We start from the raw sequence: 26,124 nt of genomic DNA on the forward strand, positions 1-26,124 counted from the left end.
CTGGGGTACAGTTCCACACGCACTGACTCTCACTGGGGTACAGTTCCACACACACTGAGACTCACTGGGGTACAGTTCCCCACACACTGACTCTCACTGGGGTACAGTTCCCCACACACTGACTCTCACTGGGCTACAGTCCCACACACACTGACTCTCACTGGGGTACAGTTCCACACACACTGACTCTCACTGGGGTACAGTCCCACACACACTGACTCTCACTGGGGTACAGTCCCACACACACTGACTCTCACTGGGGTACAGTTCCACACGCACTGACTCTCACTGGGGTACAGTTCCACACGCACTGACTCTCACTGGGGTACAGGTCCACACGCACTGACTCTCACTGGGGTACAGTTCCCCACACACTGACTCTCACTGGGGTACAGTTCCCCACACACTGACTCTCACTGGGGTACAGTCCCACACACACTGACTCTCACTGGGGTACAGTTCCACACGCACTGACTCTCACTGGGGTACAGTTCCACACGCACTGACTCTCACTGGGGTACAGTTCCCCACACACTGACTCTCACTGGGGTACAGTTCCACACGCACTGACTCTCACTGGGGTACAGTTCCACACGCACTGACTCTCACTGGGGGACAGTTCCCCACACACTGATTCTCACTGGGGTACAGTTCCACACGCACTGACTCTCACTGGGGGACAGTCCCACACACACTGACTCTCACTGGGGTACAGTTCCACACACACTGACTCTCACTGGGGTTCAGTCCAACATATGCTGTGTTTAACTCGTGTGCAACCTCCATGAGCACCTCGCATCCTCTACTATTTCTCCTATGTGGCTTCACCTGATGTCCACACATGTTGAGGAACATGAGCTCCAGCTGATTTTTCACTCCCCTGCCTCGGGGCTGCTCTGTTTAGATACACTGCCCTCCCCAGTTCCAGCTGAGAGCAGCTAACTGAGAGCAGGCCGGAGTGGAAGCTGGGTATTCCTGGTCGATGCAGCTCCGTTGCAGGCAGCCTTTACCCCGGGATGCCCTACTCATTCACCAGTTACTTTGTTGTCGAGCCTTGTAATGTTGGCATCGACATTTGGCTCAGTTACGAGCTCAGTTCCCGTCCCCAATACAGAGCTGCTAGTGGTTAGTCTCGTCCCTGACAGCATGTACCAGGATTACCCACAATCTGCCCTAGAGATCGGCCTTGGCTCAGTGGTAGCTCTTTCACAAAGTTGGGTTCAAGCTCCACCCCAGAGACTTGAAGATATAATCCAGGTTGAGACTCCCAGTGCAGTACTGAGGGAGTACTGCACTGCCGGTTGTGCTATTGTTCAGATGAAACCGGGGCCCTGTCTGCCCTCTCAGCTGGATGTAAAAGATCCCACTGCGTTATTGGAAGAGCATGAGAGTTCTCTCCTGTGTCCTGGGGCCAATATTTATCTCTCAAGCAACACTTAGAACAGTTGATCTAGTCGTTTATCTCCTTGCTGTTTTGGGAGCTGGCTGTGTACAAATTGGCTGCCTGGTTTCCTACATTACAACATTACAGCAATTCAATCGCTCTTCATTGGCTATGAAGCTCTGAGATGTGATGAGGTCGTGAAAGACACTTTATAAATCCTTTCCCTAAGACTGTGCAGTCATAAAGCCAGTCGGCAGAACATGATAAGATGAGCTCGTGCATGTGGTGACTGCTGCGCCCGTTCTGGGCACTGGGCCCTTCTGTCTCCGACATGATAAAGCAATGCTCAGGTTTATTGGCTATCAGTTTTTCCAGAGGGAGTGACTGTTAGTGAGGTTAGTCCGTAACCTTAACCACTACCAGCTCTCATTGTATTAATTAGTTTGTTGTTTATGCAGATTTATTTACTTTTTTTGTTTCTGCATTAGTTCTTTTTTTCCAATTTTTTTCTCTGTTACTGACTTTTTTTTCCTCTCTTGTCTTTCTTCTCTTTCCTTGAACTCTCTCTGTCTCTGCCTGCTGTCACTCCCAACTCTAGACTACTGGCGTCAAGGACTATGACATCCAATATGCAGAGCTCGATACTGCCGCTCTGGCCTCTTCACAGCCCAGTCCTCGGACTTCCATTCACGCTGGGGGAGATCTTGTCGAGTATGCAACTATCCAGCCTAACTTACGCTAAAGCATGCCTTTTTAGGCCTTTCCCTCAGACCTTTGACCTCCAGGTACACTTCTGCACTCCCCACTCTTGTCCCTTAATCGTCCCACCATTGCACGGAAAGCACTTTGCGGAATGCTTCCATCTCTAATTGACCTCCGAGTGCATGTTTCAGCTTATAGACAGAACAATTCCAATAAGTATTCACACCTTGAAGGAGAACACCTGAATGTTTTAATCGTATCTGACTGAGAATGTTTTAACATCCTGCACTGTTGCTGCTTTGACCAGCTGCACCCTGCATGGCCTGGGCACCTGTAGAACGAATGCAAGTGTTTCTATCAATGTGTGCTGTGGGATTGCTGAAAGAATTTTATCCTTGGTTAAGTGGTTCTGATTCTAAAATGTTCAATACCAAATTTGACATTCTCTGAAACTGGTCAGGTCCAGTGGCTCCTGTCCGAGTGGTGCTGGCTTTAAGAGCTGCCAGTAGCTCAGGCTTGTTGAGTTAGATTCTGATTGTGCGTGACACTGTAAAATGGGTGACAGTGAATCAGCAGCTTAGTTTATCAACGGAAATAGAAACCACGAGAGGTGGAAGGATGGGCTGCTGTCCCACTATCACCTGTTCTACACAATCGCACAAAGTCAAAATTATCCTCATTCTCACATTGCTGGGTGAGTGTGGGAGCTGACCCCCACTCGCACTCATTCACAATCTCCGGTAGACAATGGGACCCCCTATATCCAGGGGTAGGAAGAACAGTTGTGTTTATTCATCTGCTGGTCACAGGTCCTGTAGAGTATAATTTACATACAGTTCACTCACACTGCAATGGCCCGTCCCAGGATAGAGAGATAAGCAGAAATCTATTTTAACCTATCACAACATTGTCAGAAAGATTAACAGTGTCACAGAGGTGGGTGGGGGGAGGGGGAGGGGAAGGCAAAGAAGACATTTGCCCCTTTAAGGACATTTGCTTTCTCGGATCCTTGCACTGTGCAGCCGAGACTCAGACACTTCCCTCGTTCGACATGACTTACTCCCATGTGGATATTGGCAGCTTTTACACTGACTAGAATGGATGTGGGCTATTTATACCCAACCTTCCAGTGTCAGCTCATTTAGCCCAGCTTCAAGGGCAAACTAGGACGAGTCAAGGGAGCATACTAGTGATGGGAGCGGAAAAATTATAGGCAAGTTAAATTTAAAGGGATGGGGACAATTAAAGGAAAGTATCAGAGCAGGGCTAAAACTGTCTCAACCATGGGGACTAAGCAACAGACAAAAATGAAGGAAATCCAGGATATAGGCATGGGTTTGCAAACAAGGGACGAAAGTGGCAGCAGTTGAAGCCGTGTTTGATGACTGCTGGTGCTACTGCCTCAGGTGGTAAGGATGGTTAGTTACACTCTGTGCTGCCTCGTGGCACCATTCCCTCAGATCAGCATTGCTGCTTGCCTGCCAAAGTATGAGCCCATAGCTGACTATGGATGTGCCCAGCCCTGTGCTGTTAGCTGGCTGCAGGCTTCCTTGCGGCAGATGGCACAGTCGTTCCTCCACCTGTCTCCCTCGTGTCCTAGACCATCAGACCATGGTCACTGTCAGGTAGCCACGCTGAAGCCTCATGATATAGTTGGGGACTTCTTGGTAAATGACAATACCACAATCAGAGAGAAATAATGAGGGAAAGCAGGAAATGTTAGAAACTGACAGCAGAACAGTCAGCCACTGAAATATCTCAGGAACCATCCTTCAAGTTAATACCAGAATTGAGAGTTTCTAACTAGCAGGGAAGGCTGAACAGGCTGGGGCTCTGTTTCCAGAGAAATTATGATTTGATAGGGTAGACATGGAGAAAATCTTTCCCCTTATGGAAAGTCCAGAACTGGGGACTATCAATACAAGACAATCACAAATAAATCTAATAGGGAATTCAGGAGAAACGTCTTTACCCAGAGAGTGGTGAGAATGTGGAACTCACTACCACAGGGAGTAGTTGAGGTGAATAGCAGAGATACATTTGAGGGAAGCTCAATTAACATGAGGGAGAAAGGAATAGCAGAATCTGGTGATAGGATGAGATGGAGAGGGAGTGGGAGGAGGCTCCTGTTAAAGGAATAGCAGGATCTGGTGATAGGGTGAGATGGAGAGGGAGTGGAAGGAGGCTCCTGTTAAAGGAATAGCAGGATCTGGTGATAGGGTGAGATGGAGAGGGAGTGGGAGGAGGCTCCTGTTAAAGGAATAGCAGGATCTGGTGATAGGGTGAGATGGAGAGGGAGTGGGAGGAGGCTCCTGTTAAAGGAATAGCAGGATCTGGTGATAGGGTGAGATGGAGAGGGAGTGGAAGGAGGCTCCTGTTAAAGGAATAGCAGGATCTGGTGATAGGGTGAGATGGAGAGGGAGTGGGAGGAGGCTCCTGTTAAAGGAATAGCAGGATCTGGTGATAGGGTGAGATGGAGAGGGAGTGGGAGGAGGCTCCTGTTAAAGGAATAGCAGGATCTGGTGATAGGGTGAGATGGAGAGGGAGTGGGAGGAGGCTCCTGTTAAAGGCCTGCTCAGGTCACGAAAAAAATAATCCAACCCGAACCCAACAGAACCACATCAGACCCGAGCCCAACCCAGCCCGTGTCCCTCCAATTTTTTCCCAAGCCCGACCCAAGCCCGACCTGACCACCGGAATGTTCCCTTTACCTACCTTTTGACTCCCAATCTGCAGGAAGCTGCAGCATGAGCATGATGACGTCATAGAGACGCTCACTGCGCGGACTCAGAGTTTCCCTCTTTCATGTCCCGGACTCCCAGCTCAGGTAGGATTTTTACTTTTAACACTTCTTGCTGTGTGTGTCTGACCCGAGCCAGAAAACCGGACCCTGAAGAGCGACCCGACCCGACCCGAACCTGATACATGTCGTCGGGTCCCGTTGGGTTCGGGTTGGGTAGCAGGTCTTTAGCTCCTGTGGAGCAGAAACGCCCAGCATGGAGCAGTCGGACAGAATTGCCTGTGCCTTTGTGTGTTCTGTAAATTCTATGTAATTCTATGAACTCAGGAAGTTTTCCAGTGGAAAAGCACGTTGATCCTGGAACACCAACACAGCTGATTGACTCGCGATCCAAAGATTTTCATTTTTTATTTCAAAATACGAGAAAGTCAATCCCCAACTGAAATGGAACACAGAGAATGCTGGGATTGGGTTAAAGTAGCCTGGAACGTTTTGGAATGATATTTGTTAAGACCCTAAAAGGGATCTCAGCTATTGTAATCCTCAAACCTCACCAAGAACCATTGACTCCTCAACTGTTCACCTAGAAGCAAATGCCTCATAAAATATAGATAGTGTGGTTGTTAAGTGTGTAACAGACTCCAGGCAGGATTACCCCACTATCGCTGCATAATTGTCATCTCATGTTCACCTCCCTCTTCCTGTTGATTTTAGATGTTGGAGTTAATTGACTAATTTCTAACCTTTAACTGATCGGACTGTAATATTTAAGACCAGCCATTAATTGCCTGACTTACTGATATTGATGTTCCACAGAATAGGAGCTGGCTGCCCACAGTTGCCACATAATGAGCTTTCAATCGTAGCCATGCCAACCGAGCATCGCAAAGCTCTGTGGTGGCTTACCCCAGCAACCTCCTGTACTGTCAGTGATTGGGGGCTGGGAGCAACTCCCTCATCCACCCTCTCGCTCAGTAAATCATTCACAGTGAGCAGGAGCTGAATTCCATATTGGAGAAATTTAGACGTCAGTAGTGTACATCCTGAATTCCCCACCTCAGTCCACACCATGAACAGTTATTTCCCTCTACTTAACTCGTCGCCTCCACCAACCCCCACCAGCTTCCCCCTTACCTCTCCTGCTGCCCCACACTAGCCATTCAGAAGGGCAGATAGGTGTCAAACCGCCAAGTGTGATTGGTTACCAAGAAGCTCTGCCGAGGGGCCCTGTGATTTGCCAGTAACTTCTCACAATAAATGGACAGAGCACTGGGATACAGAGGAACACTGGAAGCACTGGGTTACAACATTGCACTGGGATACAGAGCTGCACTGGGATATGGATGTGCAGTGGGATACAGAGGAACACTGAGACCACTAGGAGACAAAGTTGCACTGGGATACAGAGCTGTACTGGGAGCACTGGGATGGAGAGGGGCACTGGGATGGAGAGGGACACTGGGATTATGTACCAATGGAATACTGAACAATGGAGATATATCCAGGAACCCAGTATCCTTGCCAGCTTAAAAGCCTTCTGGAGGAGAAAGATCTGTAAAAGCCATTTCTTTAAAAAGGACCTTGTTTCCGGAAGGTAGTCCCAGTGACCAATGAGCTTAATATAGTGCTCCCCTCACAGATGTGAGTGACAAGAAAAAGCATCTTTAAGGATGTTTGATGAGGGACTGAATCCTTTGTATTGGACTTGAAATGATGGTCGAATGATTGTAATTTATTCCCAGCACATTGTGTGCAGGCAGGAATGGGGCTGTCTCTGGTGAATCAGTGAGATTGGTGTCTGGCCTAATGGAGCAATTAAAGGAGAATTACACCCACAAATCCTACCCCTCCCCAACCATTAACCCAACTCCATCTATGAGGGAGGAAAAAATAGTCTGCTTTTTCGCTACACTAGAATTTTCACTCTGACGCACTCCTTAGACTCGCAACAACTTGCATTTATATAGCACCTTTAACATAATAAAATGTCCCAAGACACTTCAAAGGAGCATTATCAAACAGAATTTAACACTGAGCCACAGAAGGTGATATAAGGATGGTTTGGTTGAAGAGGTAGGTGTTAAGGAGTGTTTTAAAGGGGGGAGAGAGTCAGAGAGGTTTAGGGAGGGAATTCCAGAGCTTAGGGCTCAGGCAGCTGAAAGTCCAGCCGCCAATGGTGGAGCGATGAAAATCGAGGATCCACACGAGGCCAGAATGGGCGGAGCGCGGAGATCTCAGAGGGATAATAGATCTGAAGGAGGTTACAGAGACAGGGAGGGGCGAGGCCATGAAGGGAATTGAAAACAAAGGCACTGTTCTGATGAGCTGTCACTCCAGTGAGGCTGAGTGTGAGCCAATTGCAAGCCTAGCTCACCAAGACACATCCAGATTCCCCCAACGTCACTGAATCCCATGAGCTTCAATCCCCTAGGCAACAGAAAGTGAAGATTTCTGCGTTCACACTTACACCACACAGCATAACATTTACACTCTGCATATCAACTTGATCAGCAACTAGGGGGCAGTTGGGTTACATTAGCTGCTCAATGGGTGAATTTACTGACTGCAATTCCCAAAGTGTTTATGTAGCAGGGTGTTTTGTGTGTGTTTGTATTTGTATGCATGTGTGTGCGTGAGCATGTGCGCATTCACATGTGAGCAGTGGGTGAAATCAGTCTTGGATTCTCACATGCGAACAAGTTACCAGAGGGTGACTGTCACCTGTGGAACTGTATCCCAGTGAGGGTCAGTGAGCCTCGGGAGATGACGGGGAGCCCTGGCTAATCTAAGAGTTTTATTAATAGATTCCTCTTGTTTGATCTCTCAAAGTAAAACACAAAGCTGATTCTGAAGTCTGACCTGTCTTTATCTCCACAGTACAATGGAAATCACTATGAAGAACTATCAGATGAGGATGAATACGTGAGCAGCCAGCACGATTACCATGACGACTACTTGGAGCAACTCCATCCTATTTATAATCAGTTATCGTATAGACCCCCGGACCCTCCTCACCGCCCTGGTACCTCTCACAGATACCCTCAGCCTGGCTCCCGAGCACCATACATTTACCCAAAAGAACAGTATGTGTAAATGACCGTCACTGACTGACAGTGACCGTGAGGACACAGCGCTGAGCCCACTGTCCAGCAACTCAAAACCCCTCCTTCACACTTTGGCCATAAAGCTGTTTAACCCTTTGTTAACCAACGGAACTGAAGTTTTGTTTCACTCTCTCGCAACGCATGTGGCACACAGACGGGGAGCAGTTCTACTGCACTGGTTTCGAAAGGGTTAACACTGTGACTTTGCCTTCACGGGTAACATTAGTGTCAACGTGAACACAAACACAGGCAAACCTCTCCTGCCTGAGGCCTTGTGATAGTGTCAGTGCAAAAGCACTATCAGGAGTGTTGGCTTGTAAGTCAAGACACTGCTGCATGTAAACCAATGTTGGGGGGGGGTGGGTGTGGGAGTGGGGATGGGGGGAGGGAATAAGGGAGGGAGTGGGGGAATGTTGAAAGTTGTTAGTGGCATTTGATATTGTTCTTGTGCAAGTGACGGTGGGTATACAATGCTGCTGTGTTTGATGCACTAGGCTCGAGTCTTTCTTTACATGCAGGAATTTCTGCTTGCAAGCCAGGTATTTCAGTCAATACTGACCCTTGAACACTGGCTGATCAATAACTACCAAGGATCTCTGTCTGATTGTGAGCTCTTTGTGTTGCAGAGGGACCGATCTAATGGGCATGTGCACATGTCCACTGTCAGTGTCTTCTCTGATTGGCTGATTGTAGTCCCATGTTGTGATGATGATTGGCCAATCATTAAGAGTGTGATCATGACCCAATCTTCTATGGCGCTTTTGTCTGTGAGCAGTGATTGGTGTAAAGCCTCCATTTTAAGATTGATCTTGCAGTGAGCTAGAATATTCAGTATGTGTGGAGATGGCCTCTGGGAAAGCTGTGGCTGAGTTGAAAGGTTAACAACACTTGGCCTGGTCTGGTCTGGCCTGGCCTGCAGGAGCCTGCTCTTCTTGACCCAGTCACAAAATACCTTTCATGTTGCCAGTTTAGACTGTCTTTGCTGAAGGAAGGACTGGGAATCAAAGGGTGAAACTGTCTAAAGCTTAGATGCAAATTGATCCTTTAACAAGTTTTTCAGAAGAGTTCAGTCTGAAAACTGAAGCCTTCTATAAGCAGTCAGTGGAATTAAACTTTCTTATGTTAAAAAGCAGATCGGCTAAAAAAAAATAACCGAAGAGCATCAATATACTTGGGCCTGAATCGAGCAGCCTTAATAACTCATGGAGATGCAGTGTTGGAGGCCTGGCTGGGACTTGACGAGGCATTGCCTGACAAACTGGGGAGAGAGAAACAGCAGGGAAGGGATGAAGAGGATGGAGAATTGGGGAAAGGGGAAATATGAGAAGTAATAACAACCAACCATATAATTTAATGGATTTTTTTCATGAGGGTTTGATAGGATCTTTGAGTCATGGGCATTCCGAGAGTACAGGTGACCACTGACGCTGGACAGACAAGCACTATTAGAATTTTTTTTCTTCAGTTTTCTGCCCTCCTGTTCTGATTCCTGCTGGGATACAGGTTCCCAACTTCCCAACTCTGGTACCTCACCTAAATAGCCCTTCCCACATATGTGAGACTAAACACTGAATGTCAGCAGGACATTCAACACGAGGGCATCAGAGCTAAACCCAATCCTGCCCTCGCAGCCCCCGCATCCGGCAGGATTCACTCTATTAGCGATCAGGAGCGGGAGGTTTGCCTGGAGTTCTCCTCCTTTACTTCAGGTCTGAGACTAATTGTAGAGCCATGACTGTTGATCCAGTTGAGATCCCTGAATTCAGCACAGACCCAAGATTCAGGCTGAGATCTCTCCGGACTATATGGCTCAGTAGCGCACCAAGCAATGTAGAAGCACTTTGTCAAGAACTATTTTTGTGATGGAAATATTCTCTACATAGAGCTGTGGACATGACAGTTTATAGTTTAATGGTCCCAGCCACATTTTTATCTTAAAAGAAAGTGTCACTTGATATAGGAAGAATATAGGATACAGGGATTATTTTGAACCAATCTGGTGTAGAGGTGGCTTGCTGATGTTGTCAGAGCACACAGCCATTGACTGATAAACATAGTGAACCAGTGATAAATAGTGAATCAGTACCGAGATGTAGATTTGTTGGAAGCTGCTTTTTTTGCCTCTTAGTGAGGTCAGCTGTGCTTCAGCTACACCTGATTCCACTGCTTTTACTTTTTAACATCTTGGAATACAAACAAAATGAGAAAGTGGACTACTCCAGGACCTTGGCATAGGACTCGTGCACCTTAAGCCCCTTCCCATTCGCTCCCATTGTACAGAATCCCAAAATCCCAAACTCTTTCGCATTCAATCCCATAATAGATTCCCAATATCCCAAACCACTTCCCATTCACTCCCATAATATCGAATCCCAATTTCCTAAACCCATGTCCAATCGCTCCCATAATATTGAATCCCAATATCACAAATCTGTTCCCATTCACTCCCATAATAGATTTCCAATATCCCAAACCCATTCCCGTTCACTACCATAATAGAGTCCCAATATTCCAAACCCATTCCTATTCACTCCCAATATATAGAATCCCAATATCCCAAACCCCTTCTCATTCACTCCCATAATAGATTCCCAATATCCCAGACCCATTCCTGTTCACTCCCATAATAGATTCCCAGTATCCCAAACTCCTTCACATTCACTCCCATAATAGATTCCCAATATCCCAAAACCATTCCCGTTCACTCTCATAATAGATTCCCAATATTCCAAACCCATTCCCATTCACTCCCATAATATAGAATCCCAATATTCCAAAACCCTTCTCATTCACTCCCACTGTACAGAATCTCAACATCCCAAACTCCTTCCCATTCACTCCCATGACAGATTCCCAATATCCCAAACCCATTCCTGTTCACTCCCATAATAGATTCCCAATATTCCAAACCCCTTCCCATTCAATCCATAATAGATTCCCAATATCCCAAACCCATTCCCGCTCACTCCCATAATAGATTCCCAAACCCATTCCCGTTCACTCCCATAATAGATTCCCAATATTCCAAACCCATTCCTATTCACTCCCAATATATTGAATCCCAATATCCCAAACCCCTTCTCATTCACTCCCACTGTACAGAATCTCAAAATCCCAAATTCCTTCCCATTCACTCCCATAGTAGATTCCCAATATCCCAAACCCATTCCTGTTCACTCCCATAATAGATTCCCAATATTCCAAACCCCTTCCCATTCAATCCCATAATAGATTCCCAGTATCCCAAACCCTTTCCCATTCATTCTAATAGCATAAAAGGTCAATAGACCAAACTCTTCCCATTCACTCCCACAGAGTGGAGCCAATTGACCCAACCCCACCCATTCTGTCCATCGGGATAGATTTCCAATGGACCAAACCCCTTCCCTCTGCCTTTCGATAGGATTCCCAATTCCTGTTATTGCACTATGATATATAACACCTGAGCTGCCACATTGCACTGAAACATGTTTTGGGTATCGAAGCACTATTTCAAATTTAAGCTTTAAGAACAGGAAGAATCCTGGGGACAGAGCCCAGGTTGGAACATTTCTCTCTCCTGATGGATTCTGGCTGTTTTCCTGGTGTAGTGCAAGATTTCAATCTTCGTTTTAAGGTCTTTGAAACTCATACTCAGCAAAATCACAAAGATGGAGTGAGCGATAGAATAGTCACACCCTCAGCAGCTCCCCTCCTGCAGGGCTCCAATCCTATAGTGGTGTTGGATTGTGGACTGAATTACAACATGTCAGTCCGGCCGATATTTGAAAGGAGGATAAGTTTCATCCACAGTTTATGGAATGTATAACATCAACATTGAACTGGACTTGAGAAGGGACGGTATAGTGAAAATAAACCCCTCTATTTGCATAATATGCCAATCAGTGTCTGAGTGAGAAGCAGAGAGATGAACAATCAGGCCCAAAACATTTACCTTCCATTGTTCCAGGCACAGATTGCCATTCCACAAAAGGACAGCATTTTCAGTTTCGTTTTGGAAACTTACCCCTGTGCCTGATTGGACAACATCACAATGGCCTCTCTGAACATTAGCACAGCATCCCATGACAAGCAGGTGCAACTGAGACTCTTTGCATTGCTGCAGTTAGTATGTCACACAGTGAGAGTGCATTAGTCTCTATCACTAGCAGTGTGACACAGTGAAAGTGCACTAGACTCTATCACTAGCAGTGTGACACAGTGAAAGTGCACTAGGCTCTATCACTAGCAGTGTGACACAGTGAAAGTGCATTAGTCTCTATCACTAGCAGTGTGACACAGTGAGAGTGCATTAGTCTCTATCACTAGCAGTGTGACACAGTGAAAGTGCACTAGGCTCTATCACTAGCAGTGTGACACCAAAAGAGTGCACTAGTCTCTATCACTTGCAGTGTGACACAGTGAAAGTGCACTAGTCTCTATCACTAGCAGTGTGACACAGTGAGAGTGCATTAGTCTCTATCACTAGCAGTGTGACACAGTGAAAGTGCACTAGGCTCTATCACTAGCAGTGTGACACAGTGTGAGTGCACTAGTCTCTATCACTAGCAGTGTGACACCAAAAGAGTGCACTAGTCTCTATCACTTGCAGTGTGACACAGTGAAAGTGCACTAGTCTCTATCACTTGCAGTGTGACACAGTGAAAGTGCACTAGTCTCTATCACTAGCAGTGTGACACAGTGAGTGTGCACTAGTCTCTATCACTACCAATGTGACACTGAGTGTACTAGCCTCTATCACTCGCAGTGTGACACAGTGAGAGTGTATTAGTTTCTATCACTAGCAGTGTGACACAGTGACAGTGCACTAGGCTCTATCACTACCAATGTGACACTGCGTGTACTAGCCTCTATCACTAGCAGTGTGACACAGTGAGACTGTATTAGTTTCTATCACTAGCAGTGTGACACCATGAGAGTGCACTAGTCTCTATCACTAGCAGTGTGACACAGTGTGAGTGCACTAGTCTCTATCTCTTGCAATGTGACACAGTGAGAGTGCGCTAATCTCTATCACTAGCAGTGTGACATTGAGATAGTGCACTAGTGTCTATCACTAGCAGTGTGACACAGTGGCAGTGCAGTAGTCTCTATCACTAGCAGTGTGACACAGTGAAAGTGTACGAGTCTCTATCACTAGCAGTGTGACACAGTGAGAGTGCAGTAGTCTCTATCACTAGCAGTGTGACACAGTGAAAGTGCACTAGTCTCTATCACTAGCAGTGTGACACAGTGAGAGTGCAGTAGTCTCTATCATTAGCAGTGTGACATTGAGATAGTGCACTAGTCTCTATCACTAGCAGTGTGACACAGTGAAAGTGTACGAGTCTCTATCACTAGCAGTGTGACAGAGTGAGAGTGCAGTAGTCTCTATCATTAGCAGTGTGACATTGAGATAGTGCACTAGTCTCTATCACTAGCAGTGTGACACAGTGAGAGTGCAGTAGTCTCTATCATTAGCAGTGTGACATTGAGATAGTGCACTAGTCTCTATCACTAGCAGTGTGACACAGTGAGAGTGCAGTAGTCTCTATCACTAGCAGTGTGACACAGTGAAAGTGTACGAGTCTGTATCACTAGCAGTGTGACACAGTGAGAGTGCAGTAGTCTCTATCATTAGCAGTGTGACATTGAGATAGTGCACTAGTCTCTATCACTAGCAGTGTGACACAGTGAGAGTGCAGTAGTCTCTATCACTAGCAGTGTGACACAGTGAAAGTGTACGAGTCTCTATCACTAGCAGTGTGACACAGTGAGAGTGTACTAGTCTCTATCACTGCTTTATTAAAGTGTCCCTTGGAGTTGCTTCTAATGAAAGGTCAGTGAACTTTCTCATTCAGTGATCAAACAACAGTTATTGACTGTACAATATTGTTATTGGTAACAATTTGATTCTTTATCAGATTATTGATCATATAACATGGGTATTGTTCACATAATACTCTGGTTATTGATCACTTGATATATCTTCTTTCTTTACATTGTTAAATGTCGAAAACAATTGCATTTCTCTCTCGTTTCCTTTGGTATGATTGCTTGGGGGACACTGTACACTTTTACCAGATCTGTACAGTGCAACAGTTCAAACCAATGTCACATTCTTCTCAATCTCATGTACTGCAAATGTGTTTTAATTCTTTGAGTATTCAATGTCTTTTACAAAAGTCTTTTGAATGCATGTATCCTGTCATGTAAAATGAATTCTGTACATTTTGAATGATGAATTTTTTGTAGAAGTACACAAACAAATTCAAACTCACCTGTCCATTCAATCCACTTTTCATTCATTCAGAATAAGATTCCACATATTGCTGAATTCAAACTTTGGTGCAAACATGTTTTTGCATTCTTCAAACATATGGTGACATTGAGTGTGACAAAAAAAACGTTACAACTACAATCTCATTCTGTCTCTCTCTCTCTCTCTCCCTCTCTGTCTCCCTCTCTCTCTCCCCCTCTCTGTCTCCCTCTCTATCTGTGCCTCTGTCTCTGCCTCTCTCTGTCTCACTGTTTGTCTCTGCCTCTCACTCTCTGTCTCTGTCTCACTCTCTCTACCTTACTCTCTATCTCTCTGTCTCACTCTCTATCTCTCTGCCTCACTCTCTATCTCTCTGTCTCACTGGCTGTCTCTCTCTCTCTCTCACTTTGTCTCTGCCTCTCTCTCTCACTCTCTCTGCCTCACTATCTATCTCCGTCTCACTGGCTCTCTCTCTCTCTCTCTCACTTTGTCTCTGACTCTGTGTCACTGTCTCACTGTCTGTCTCTGTGTCACTGTCCCACTCTCTCTGCCTCACTCTCTGTCTCTGCCTCATTCTCTGACTCTGTCTCACTCTCTGTCTCACTCTCTCTGCCTCACTCTCTGTCTCACTGTCCCACTCTGCCTCACTCTCTGTCTCTGCCACACTCTCTGACTCTGTCTCACTCTCTCGGCCACACTCTCTGTCTCTGTCTCACTCTCTATCTCTGTCTCACTGCCTCACTCTCTATCTGTCTCACTCTGTCTCACTATCTCACTCTCTCTGCCTCACTATCTCTGTCTCAGTCTCCATCTGTGTCTCACTCTGTCTCACTCTATCTCTGTCACACTCTCTAGCTCTGTCTCCCTCTCTGTCTCTGTCTCACTCACTCTCTGTCCCACTATCTCTGTCTCATTCTCTGTCTCTGTCTCACTCACTCTCTGTCTCACTCACTCTCTGTCTCACTCTCTGTCTCTGTCTCACTGTCTCACTCTCTCTGCCTCACTCTCTGTTTGTGCCTCACTCGCTGTCTCTGTCTCACTCGCTGTCTCTGTCTCACTCTCTCACTGTCTCACTCTCTCTGCCTCACTCTCTGTTTGTGCCTCACTCGCTGTCTCTGTCTCACTCTCTGTCTCTGTCTCTGTCTCACTGTCATTCTCTCTGCCTCTCTCTGCCTGTTTCGCTCCACCTCTGTTTATTTCTAATACAGTCTGTCTCAGTAGCTGTTACTCTGAGATGTCTAATTACAATGCGGATCTTGACTTTCTGGGCCAGTTACGAAACATATTGACATTAACGAGATCAGCAGAAGAGGCATATTTGTGGGGAACCCTTGACAGAGCAATCTCCCGCTTCCTCGTTAACTCCCTTCAATTCAAAGCAAGTTCATGGCAAAGATTAAAATCTTGAGATGTCCACCAGGATGGTTGTGTTTGTCGATCGTTTACCACAGGACTCAGCACTGCTGTCTAACTAGCTATAGCTACACTGATGTGACCTTTCCTTTCAGGGACTTTTGCTGTTTCTGCTATATCCTGGTAGCTTTCACATACAAGAAACACTACTGATATTTATAAAATGGAACCTGAGCCACCCTCCCCGAATGTACCACATTGGGAATACTGAGTGCAGGAAATACTGTCAGAGGCATTTATAGTGTGGCACTGCAACCATAATTTCCAGAGAACTGCAAAGTTAAATTATTAAATTGATTTTAGGAGATTCTTGACATGGCATTAAATCCTTCCCTAAAATCTCCTCCTCTTTCCACCCTTATGACACTGCTTAAATCCTTTCTCTTTATCCAAGCTTTTCATTACCAGTCCCAATATCTCACAGTGGATCAGTGTTAAAAATTTCGGATAACATTCCTGTGAGGTGCTTCTGTAGTGAATATGTAAAGTCGCTATATAAATGTAAATTGTTGTTATTACAAGAGGTGCTGTAAATCAAAAAAGAACTCTTGCAAACATTTATTAAATGGGGTCCAAATGCTGGTGTTACATGGGGTCTTTAAAGTGTGTTAAAGGATCTGTATACTGTGTTGCACGGGGTCTGTATACTGTGTTAGACAGGGTCTGTATACTGTGTTAGACAGGGTCTGTATACTGTGTTGCACGGGGTCTGTATACTGTGTTGCACGGGGTCTGTATACTGTGTTAGACAGGGTCTGTATACTGTGTTGCACGGGGTCTGTATACTGTGTTAGACAGGGTCTGTATACTGTGTTAGACAGGGTCTGTATACTGTGTTGCACGGGGTCTGTATACTGTGTTGCACGGGGTCTGTATACTGTGTTAGACAGGGTCTGTATACTGTGTTGCACGGGGTCTGTATACTGTGTTAGACGGGGTCTGTATACTGTGTTGCACAGGGTCTTTATAGTGTGTTAGACAGGGTCTGTATACTGTGTTGCACGGGGTCTGTATACTGTGTTGCACGGGGTCTGTATACTGTGTTGCACGGGGTCTGTATACTGTGTTGCACAGGGTCTGTATATTGTGTTGCACAGGGTCTTTATAGTGTGTTAAAGGATCTGTATACTGTGTTGCATGGGGTCTGTATACTGTGTTGCATGGGGTCCGTATACTGTGTTGCACAGGGTCTGTATACTGTGTTGCACAGGGTCTGTATACTGTGTTAGACAGGGTCTGTATACTGTGTTGCACGGGGTCTGTATACTGTGTTAGACAGGGTCTGTATACTGTGTTAGACAGGGTCTGTATACTGTGTTGCACGGGGTCCGTATACTGTGTTCCACAGGGTCTGTATACTGTGTTGCACAGGGTCTGTATACTGTGTTAGACAGGGTCTGTATACTGTGTTGCACGGGGTCTGTATACTGTGTTGCACGGGGTCTGTATACTGTGTTAGACAGGGTCTGTATACTGTGCTGCACGGGGTCTGTATACTGTGTTGCACGGGGTCTGTATACTGTGTTGCACAGGGTCTGTATACTGTGTTGCACGGGGTCTGTATACTGTGTTGCACGGGGTCTGTATACTGTGTTGCAGGATTGTATACTGTGTTACATGAGGTCTGTATACTGTGTTGCACAGGGACTGTATGCTGTGTTACAGGATTGTATACTGTGCTTCACAGGGTCTGCTTACTATGTTATAGGGGGTTTCTATACACTGTTGCAGGATTGTATACTGTGTTACATGAGGTCTGTATACTGTGTTGCACAGGGACTGTATGCTGTGTTACAGGATTGTATACTGTGCTTCACAGGGTCTGCTTACTATGTTATAGGGGGTTTCTATACACTGTTGCAGGATTGTATACTGTGTTACATGAGGTCTGTATACTGTGTTGCACAGGGACTGTATGCTGTGTTACAGGATTGTATACTGTGCTTCACAGGGTCTGCTTACTATGTTATAGGGGGTTTCTATACACTGTTGCAGGATTGTATACTGTGTTACATGAGGTCTGTATACTGTGTTACAGGGGGTCTGTATACTGTGTTACAAGGGGTCTGTATACTGTGTTACAGGGCCAGTATACTGTGTTACAGGGGGTCTGTATACAGTGTTACAGGCGGTCTGTATGCAGTGTTACAGGGGGTCTGTATGCAGTGTTCCAGGTGGTCTGTATACAGTGTTACAGGGGATCTGTACAGTGTTACAGGGGGTCTGTATACAGTGTTACAGGACCAGTATACTGTGTTACAGGGGGTCTGTATACAGTGTTACAGGGGGTCTGTATGCAGTGTTACAGGGGGTCTGTATGCAGTGTTACAGGTGGTCTGTATACAGTGTTACAGGGGATCTGTACAGTGTTACAGGGGGTCTGTATACAGTGTTACAGGGCCAGTATACTGTGTTCAAGGGGGTCTGTATACAGTGTTCAAGGGGGTCTGTATACAGTGTTCAAGGGGGTCTGTATACTGTGTTACAAGGGGTCTGTATACTGTGTTACAGGGCCAGTATACTGTGTTACAGGGGGTCTGTATACAGTGTTACAGGCAGTCTGTATGCAGTGTTACAGGGGTCTGTATGCAGTGTTACAGGGGGTCTGTATGCAGTGTTACAGGGGGACTGTATGCAGTGTTACAGGGGGTCTGTATACAGTGTTACAGGTGGTCTATATACAGTGTTACAGGTGGTCTGTATACAGTGTTACTAAGGATCTGTACAGTGTTACAGGTATCTGTATACAGTGTTACAGGACCAGTATACTGTGTTACAGAGGGTCTGTATACAGTGTTACAGGCAGTCTGTATGCAGTGTTACAGGGGGTCTGTATGCAGTGTTACAGGCAGTCTGTATACAGTGTTACATGGGGTCTGTATACAGTGTTACAGAGGGTCTGTATACAGTGTTACAGGGGATCTGTACAGTGTTACAGGGGGTCTGTATACAGTGTTACGGGGCCAGTATACTGTGTTACAGGGGGTCTGTATACTGTGTTCAAGGGGGTCTGTATACAGTGTTCAAGGGTTCCGTATACAGTGTTACAGGTGGTCTGTATACAGTGTTACAGGCGGTCTGTATGCAGTGTTACAGGCAGTCTGTATGCAGTGTTACAGGGGTCTGTATGCAGTGTTACAGGGGGTCTGTATATTGTATGACAGGGGGTCTGTATACAGTGTTACAGGGTGTCTGCTATACAGTGTTACAGGGGGACTGTGTACTGTATTACAGGGGGTCTATATACAGTGTTACAGGTGGTCTGTATGCAGTGTTACAGGCAGTCTGTATACAGTGTTACAGGGCCAGTATACAGTGTTACAGGCAGTCTGTATGCAGTATTACAGGGGGTCTGTATACAGTGTTACAGGGCCAGTATACAGTGTTACAGGGGGTCTGTATGCAGTGTTACAGGCGGTCTGTATACAGTGTTACATGGGGTCTGTATGCAGTGTTACAGGCTGTCTGTATGCAGTGTTATAGGGGGTCTTATACTTGATACAGGGGGTCTGTATACTGTATGACAGGGGGTCTGTATACAGTGTTACAGGGGGTCTACTATACAGTGTTACAGGGAGTCTGTATACAGTGCTACAGCCGGTCTGTATACAGTATTACATGGGGTCTGTATACTGTGTTACAGGGGGTCTGTATGCAGTGTTACAGGCAGTCTGTATACAGTGTTACATGGGGTCTGTATACAGTGTTACAGGCAGTCTGTATGCAGTGTTACAGGGGTCTGTATGCAGTGTTACAGGGGGACTGTGTACTGTATTACAGGGGGTCTATATACAGTGTTACAGGTGGTCTGTATGCAGTGTTACAGGCGGTCTGTACACAGTATTACATGGGGTCTGTATACAGCATTACAGGCAGTCTATATACAGTGTTACAGGGCCAGTATACAGTGTTACAGGCAGTCTGTATGCAGTATTACAGGGCCAGTATACAGTGTTACAGGGGGTCTGTATGCAGTGTTACAGGCGGCCTGTATACAGTGTTACAGGCAGTCTGTATGCAGTGTTATAGGGGGTCTTATACTTGTTACAGCGGGTCTGTATACTGTATGACAGGGGGTCTGTATACAATGTTAAAGGGGGTCTACTATACAGTGTTACAGGCGGTCTGTATGCAGTGTTACAGGTGGTCTGTATACAGTTTTACAGGCAGTCTGTATACAGTGTTACATGGGGTCTGTATACAGTGTTACAGGGGGTCTGTATGCAGTGTTACAGGGGTCTGTATACAGTGTTATAGGGCCAGTATACAGTGTTACAGGGGGTCTGTATACAGTGTTACAGGCAGTCTTTATGCAGTGTTACAGGGGTCTGTATGCAGTGTTCTAGGGGGTCGTATACTTGTTACAGGGGGTCTGTATACAGTGTTACAGGGGGTCTGTATACTGTGTTACAGGGCCAGTATACAGTGTTACAGGCAGTCTGTATGGAGTGTTACAGGGGTCTGTATGCAGTGTTATAGGGGGTCCTATACGTGTTACAGGGGGTCTGTATACTGTATGACAGGGGGTCTGTATAAAGTGTTACAGGGGTCTGTGTGCAGCGTTACAGGGGATCTGTATACTGTATTACAGGGGGTCTGTATACAGTGTTACAGGGGGTCTGTATACTGTATTACAGGGGGTCTGTATACAGTGTTACAGGCAGTCTGTATACAGTATTACAGGGGGTCTGTATACAGTGTTACAGGGGGTCTGCATACAGTGTTACAGGGGATCTGTATACAGTGTTACAGGTGGTCTGTATGCAGTGTTACAGGCAGTCTGTGTACTGTTACAAGGGGTCTGTATACTGTGTTACAGGGGGTCTGTATACAGTATTACATGGGGTCTGTATACAGCATTACAGGCAATCTGTATACTGTGTTACAGGGCCAGTATACTATGTTACAGGGGGACTGTATAAAGTGTTGCAGGGGGTCTGTATGCAGTGTTACAGGGGGTCTGTATGCAGTATTACAGGGGGTCTGTATACAGTGTAACAGGCGGTCTGTATGCAGTATTACAGGGGGTCTGTATACAGTGTTACAGGGGGTCTGAATACTGTATTACAGGGGGTCTATATGCAGTGTTACAGGCGGTCTGTATGCAGTGTTACAGGCGGTCTGTATACTGTATTACAGCGTGACTGTATGCAGTGTTAAGGCGGTCTGTATGCAGTATTACAGGGGGTCTGTATACAGTGTTACAGGGGGTCTGCTATACAGTGTTACAGGGGGTCTGTATACAGTGTTACAGGGGGTCTGTATACTGTATTACAGGGGGTCTATATGCAGTGTTACAGGCAGTCTGTATGCAGTGTTACAGGCGGTCTGTATGCAGTATTACAGGCGGTCTGTATGCAGTGTTACAGGCGGTCTGTATACTGTATTACAGGGTGTCTGTATGCAGTGTTAAGGTGGTCTGTATGCAGTATTACAGGGAGTCTGTAAACAGTGTTACAGGGGGTCTGCTATACAGTGTTACAGGGTGTCTGTATACAGTGTTACAAGGGGTCTGTATACTGTATTACAGGGTGTCTATATGCAGTGTTAAAGGCGGTCTGTATGCAGTGTTACAGGCGGTCTGTATACTGTATTACAGGGTGTCTGTATGCAGTGTTAAGGCGGTCTGTATGCAGTATTACAGGGGGTCTGCTATACAGTGTTACAGGGGGTCTGTATACAGTGTTACAGGGGGTCTGTATACAGTGTTACAGGGGTCTATATGCAGTGTTACAGGCGGTCTGTATGCAGTATTACAGGGGGTCTGTGTACTGTTACAAGGGGTCTGTATACTGTGTTACAGGCGGTCTGTATACAGTATTACATGGTGTCTGTATACAGCGTTACATGCAGTCTGTATACTGTGTTACAGGGCCAGTATACTGTGTTACAGGGGGCCTGTATAAAGTGTTACACGGGGTCTGTATGCAGTGTTACAGGGGTCTGTATACAGTGTTATAGGGCCAGTATACAGTGTTACAGGGGGTCTGTATACAGTGTTACAGGCAGTCTTTATGCAGTGTTACAGGGGTCTGTATGCAGTGTTCTAGGGGGTCGTATACTTGTTACAGGGGGTCTGTATACAGTGTTACAGGGGGTCTGTATGGAGTGTTACAGGGGTCTGTATGCAGTGTTATAGGGTGACTGTATGCAGTGTTAAGGCGGTCTGTATGCAGTATTACAGGGGGTCTGTATACAGTGTTACAGGGGGTCTGCTATACAGTGTTACAGGGGGTCTGTATACAGTGTTACAGGGGGTCTGTATACTGTATTACAGGGGGTCTATATGCAGTGTTACAGGCAGTCTGTATGCAGTGTTACAGGCGGTCTGTATGCAGTATTACAGGCGGTCTGTATGCAGTGTTACAGGCGGTCTGTATACTGTATTACAGGGTGTCTGTATGCAGTGTTAAGGTGGTCTGTATGCAGTATTACAGGGAGTCTGTAAACAGTGTTACAGGGGGTCTGCTATACAGTGTTACAGGGTGTCTGTATACAGTGTTACAAGGGGTCTGTATACTGTATTACAGGGTGTCTATATGCAGTGTTAAAGGCGGTCTGTATGCAGTGTTACAGGCGGTCTGTATACTGTATTACAGGGTGTCTGTATGCAGTGTTAAGGCGGTCTGTATGCAGTATTACAGGGGGTCTGCTATACAGTGTTACAGGGGGTCTGTATACAGTGTTACAGGGGGTCTGTATACAGTGTTACAGGGGTCTATATGCAGTGTTACAGGCAGTCTGTATGCAGTGTTACAGGCGGTCTGTATGCAGTATTACAGGGGGTCTGTGTACTGTTACAAGGGGTCTGTATACTGTGTTACAGGCGGTCTGTATACAGTATTACATGGTGTCTGTATACAGCGTTACATGCAGTCTGTATACTGTGTTACAGGGCCAGTATACTGTGTTACAGGGGGCCTGTATAAAGTGTTACACGGGGTCTGTATGCAGTGTTACAGGGGTCTGTATACAGTGTTATAGGGCCAGTATACAGTGTTACAGGGGGTCTGTATACAGTGTTACAGGCAGTCTTTATGCAGTGTTACAGGGGTCTGTATGCAGTGTTCTAGGGGGTCGTATACTTGTTACAGGGGGTCTGTATACAGTGTTACAGGGGGTCTGTATGGAGTGTTACAGGGGTCTGTATGCAGTGTTATAGGGGGTCCTATACGTGTTACAGGGGTCTGTATAAAGTGTTACAGGGGGTCTGTGTGCAGCGTTACAGGGGATCTGTATACTGTATTACAGGGGGTCTGTATACAGTGTTACAGGGGGTCTGTATACTGTATTACAGGGGGTCTGTATACAGTGTTACAGGCAGTCTGTATACAGTATTACAGGGGGTCTGTATACAGTGTTACAGGGGGTCTGCATACAGTGTTACAGGGGATCTGTATACAGTGTTACAGGTGGTCTGTATGCAGTGTTACAGGCAGTCTGTGTACTGTTACAAGGGGTCTGTATACTGTGTTACAGGGGGTCTGTATACAGTATTACATGGGGTCTGTATACAGCATTACAGGCAATCTGTATACTGTGTTACAGGGCCAGTATACTATGTTACAGGGGGACTGTATAAAGTGTTGCAGGGGGTCTGTATGCAGTGTTACAGGGGGTCTGTATGCAGTATTACAGGGGGTCTGTATACAGTGTAACAGGCGGTCTGTATGCAGTATTACAGGGGGTCTGTATACAGTGTTTACAGGGGGTCTGAATACTGTATTACAGGGGGTCTATATGCAGTGTTACAGGCGGTCTGTATGCAGTGTTACAGGCGGTCTGTATACTGTATTACAGCGTGACTGTACGCAGTGTTAAGGCGGTCTGTATGCAGTATTACAGGGGGTCTGTATACAGTGTTACAGGGGGTCTGCTATGCAGTGTTACAGGGGGTCTGTATACAGTGTTACAGGGGGTCTGTATACTGTATTACAGTGGGTCTATATGCAGTGTTACAGGCAGTCTGTATGCAGTGTTACAGGCGGTCTGTATGCAGTGTTACAGGCGGTCTGTATACTGTATTACAGGGTGTCTGTATGCAGTGTTAAGGTGGTCTGTATGCAGTATTACAGGGAGTCTGTAAACAGTGTTACAGGGGGTCTGCTATACAGTGTTACAGGGTGTCTGTATACAGTGTTACAAGGGGTCTGTATACTGTATTACAGGGGGTCTATATGCAGTGTTACAGGCGGTCTGTATGCAGTGTTACAGGCGGTCTGTATACTGTATTACAGGGTGTCTGTATGCAGTGTTAAGGCGGTCTGTATGCAGTATTACAGGGGGTCTGCTATACAGTGTTACAGGGGGTCTGTATACAGTGTTACAGGGGGTCTGTATACAGTGTTACAGGGGTCTATATGCAGTGTTACAGGCAGTCTGTATGCAGTGTTACAGGCAGTCTGTATGCAGTGTTACAGGCGGTCTGTATGCAGTATTACAGGGGGTCTGTGTACTGTTACAAGGGGTCTGTATACTGTGTTACAGGCGGTCTGTATACAGTATTACATGGTGTCTGTATACAGCGTTACATGCAGTCTGTATACTGTGTTACAGGGCCAGTATACTGTGTTACAGGGGGCCTGTATAAAGTGTTACACGGGGTCTGTATGCAGTGTTACATGGGGTCTGTATACTGTATTACAGGGGGTCTGCTATACAGTGTTACAGGGGGTCTGTATACATTGTTACAAGGTGTCTGTATACTGTATTACAGGGGGTCTGTATGCAGTGTTACAGGGGATCTGTATACTGTGTTCCAGGCGGTCTGCATACAGTGTTACAGGGGGTCTGCATACTGTGTTACAGGGGGTCTGCATACTGTGTTACAGGCGGTCTGTATGAAGTGTTACAGGGGTCTGTATGAAGTGTTACAGGGGGTCTGTATACTGTGTTCCAGGCGGTCTGCATACAGTGTTACAGGGGGTCTGTGTACTGTGTTGCAGGATTTGTATACTGCGTTCTGGGGTGTCTGTATATATTCCAGAACCTGTCATAACTGGGGTCCTAGATCAACAAGGAATTCTTCACCTACCTCCTTGTGTCTCTTGCCACTCACGCTCTCTCACACTCCCACAATTCCACTATTACTACCATCTCCCATTGAACTAACTCTGCCTCACGTAACATTCCTAAATTTCTCCCTTCTGACCCTCATGTTTTGGAACTTGAGCGGCAGCTGGTGACACTGCAGTACATTCATGAGGATGAGAGCTACATGGACAGCACATTTATAGATGTGGTCACCCCACAGCTTAAGAGTATGCAGGAAGAGAGGGAATGGGTGACCACCAGGCAGTCAAAAAGAATCAGGCAGGTAGTGCAGGAGACCCCTGAGTGCATCTCACGCTCCAACAGGTATTCAGTTCTGAATACTGAGAAAAGTGATGCTTCTCCTGGGGAGTCCAGCCAGAGCCAAATCCATGGCATCATGGGTGGCTTAGCTGCACAGAGGGGTACAGGGAAGACTGGAAGAGCCATAGTGATAGGTGATTCAATAGTCAGGGGAACAGACAGGCGTTTCTGTGGCTGCAGACGTGAATCCAGGATGGTGTGTTGCCTCCCTGGTGCCAGGGTCAAGGATGTCACTGAGCAGCTGCAGAGCATCCTGAAGGGGGAGGGTGAGCAGCCAGCAGTCGTGGTCCACGTCAGAACCAGTGACATAGGTAGAAAGAGGGATGTGGTCTTGCAGTCAGAATTTAGGGAGCTAGGTAAGAAATTAGCAAGCAGGACATCAAAAGTAGTAATCTTCGGATTACACCCAGTGCCACACGCAAGTGAGTATAGAAATAGAAGGATAAGACAGATGAATGCATGGCTGGAAAGATGGTGCAGGAGGGAGGACTTCATATTCCTGGGATATTGGGACCAACTCTGGGGGAGATGGGACCTGAACAGAGCCAGGACTGAGTTCCTTACGGGACGTTTTGCTCATGCTGTTGGGGAGGGTTTAAACTAGTTTAGCAGGGAGATGGGGACCTGAGGGTAGACTTAGTTGGGACAAAACCAAAAATGAAACTGGAAGGCAGAAAATTAATGGATGAGTCTGGAAGACAGAGGAAACAAAGGTTAGAAAATAAAAAAAAGAGTTTGGCAGTGCTCAAGGATATCTATTTCAATGTAAGGAGTACAGCAAATAAAGCAGATGAGCTGAGGGCACAGATAGACATGTGGCAGTATGATATCATAGCTATTACAGAAACATGGCTCAAGGAGGGACAGGAATGGCAGCTCAATGTTCCTGGTTACAGGGTTTTCAGACGCGATAGGGAGGAGGATAAGAAAGGAGGGGGAGTGGCAATTCTGGTCAAGGAAACTATTACAGCTGTGAGGAGGGATGATATGTTGGAAGGTTCATCAAATGAGGCCATATGGATTGAGCTAAGGAACAAAAAAGGGGCAATCACACTGCTGGGAGTGTACTATAGACCCCCAAACATTCAGAGGGAGATCGAAGAGCAGATATGGAGGCAAATCTCTGAGAAGTGCAAGAACAATAGGGCAGCAATAGTAGGGGAATTTAATTACCCCAATATTAACTGGG

The 26,124-nt window shown here is 46.2% G+C and overlaps 1 protein-coding gene across 4 annotated transcripts in view; it reads left to right on the plus strand.

Moving 5' to 3' along the window:
- nectin1b (nectin cell adhesion molecule 1b) overlaps nucleotides 1-26,124 on the plus strand; it is a 468,850-nt gene that overhangs the window by 436,512 nt on the left and 6,214 nt on the right. For 2 of the 4 annotated variants that reach the window (XM_068054136.1, XM_068054139.1), the window contains one exon: nucleotides 7,704-8,263. The exons of 1 other annotated variant lie outside the window; for it this stretch is intronic. In XM_068054136.1, coding sequence (XP_067910237.1) covers nucleotides 7,704-7,919 — 216 coding nt within the window. In that variant the 3' untranslated portion in view covers nucleotides 7,920-8,263. Of the gene's footprint in view, nucleotides 1-1,982; nucleotides 2,170-7,703; nucleotides 8,264-26,124 lie in introns of those variants that run through there. One more of the 4 variants, XM_068054138.1, reaches the window with a different exon arrangement.

This window comes from Heterodontus francisci, chromosome 22, assembly GCF_036365525.1.
Source record: "Heterodontus francisci isolate sHetFra1 chromosome 22, sHetFra1.hap1, whole genome shotgun sequence".
Classification (NCBI taxonomy): Eukaryota; Metazoa; Chordata; class Chondrichthyes; order Heterodontiformes; family Heterodontidae; genus Heterodontus; species Heterodontus francisci.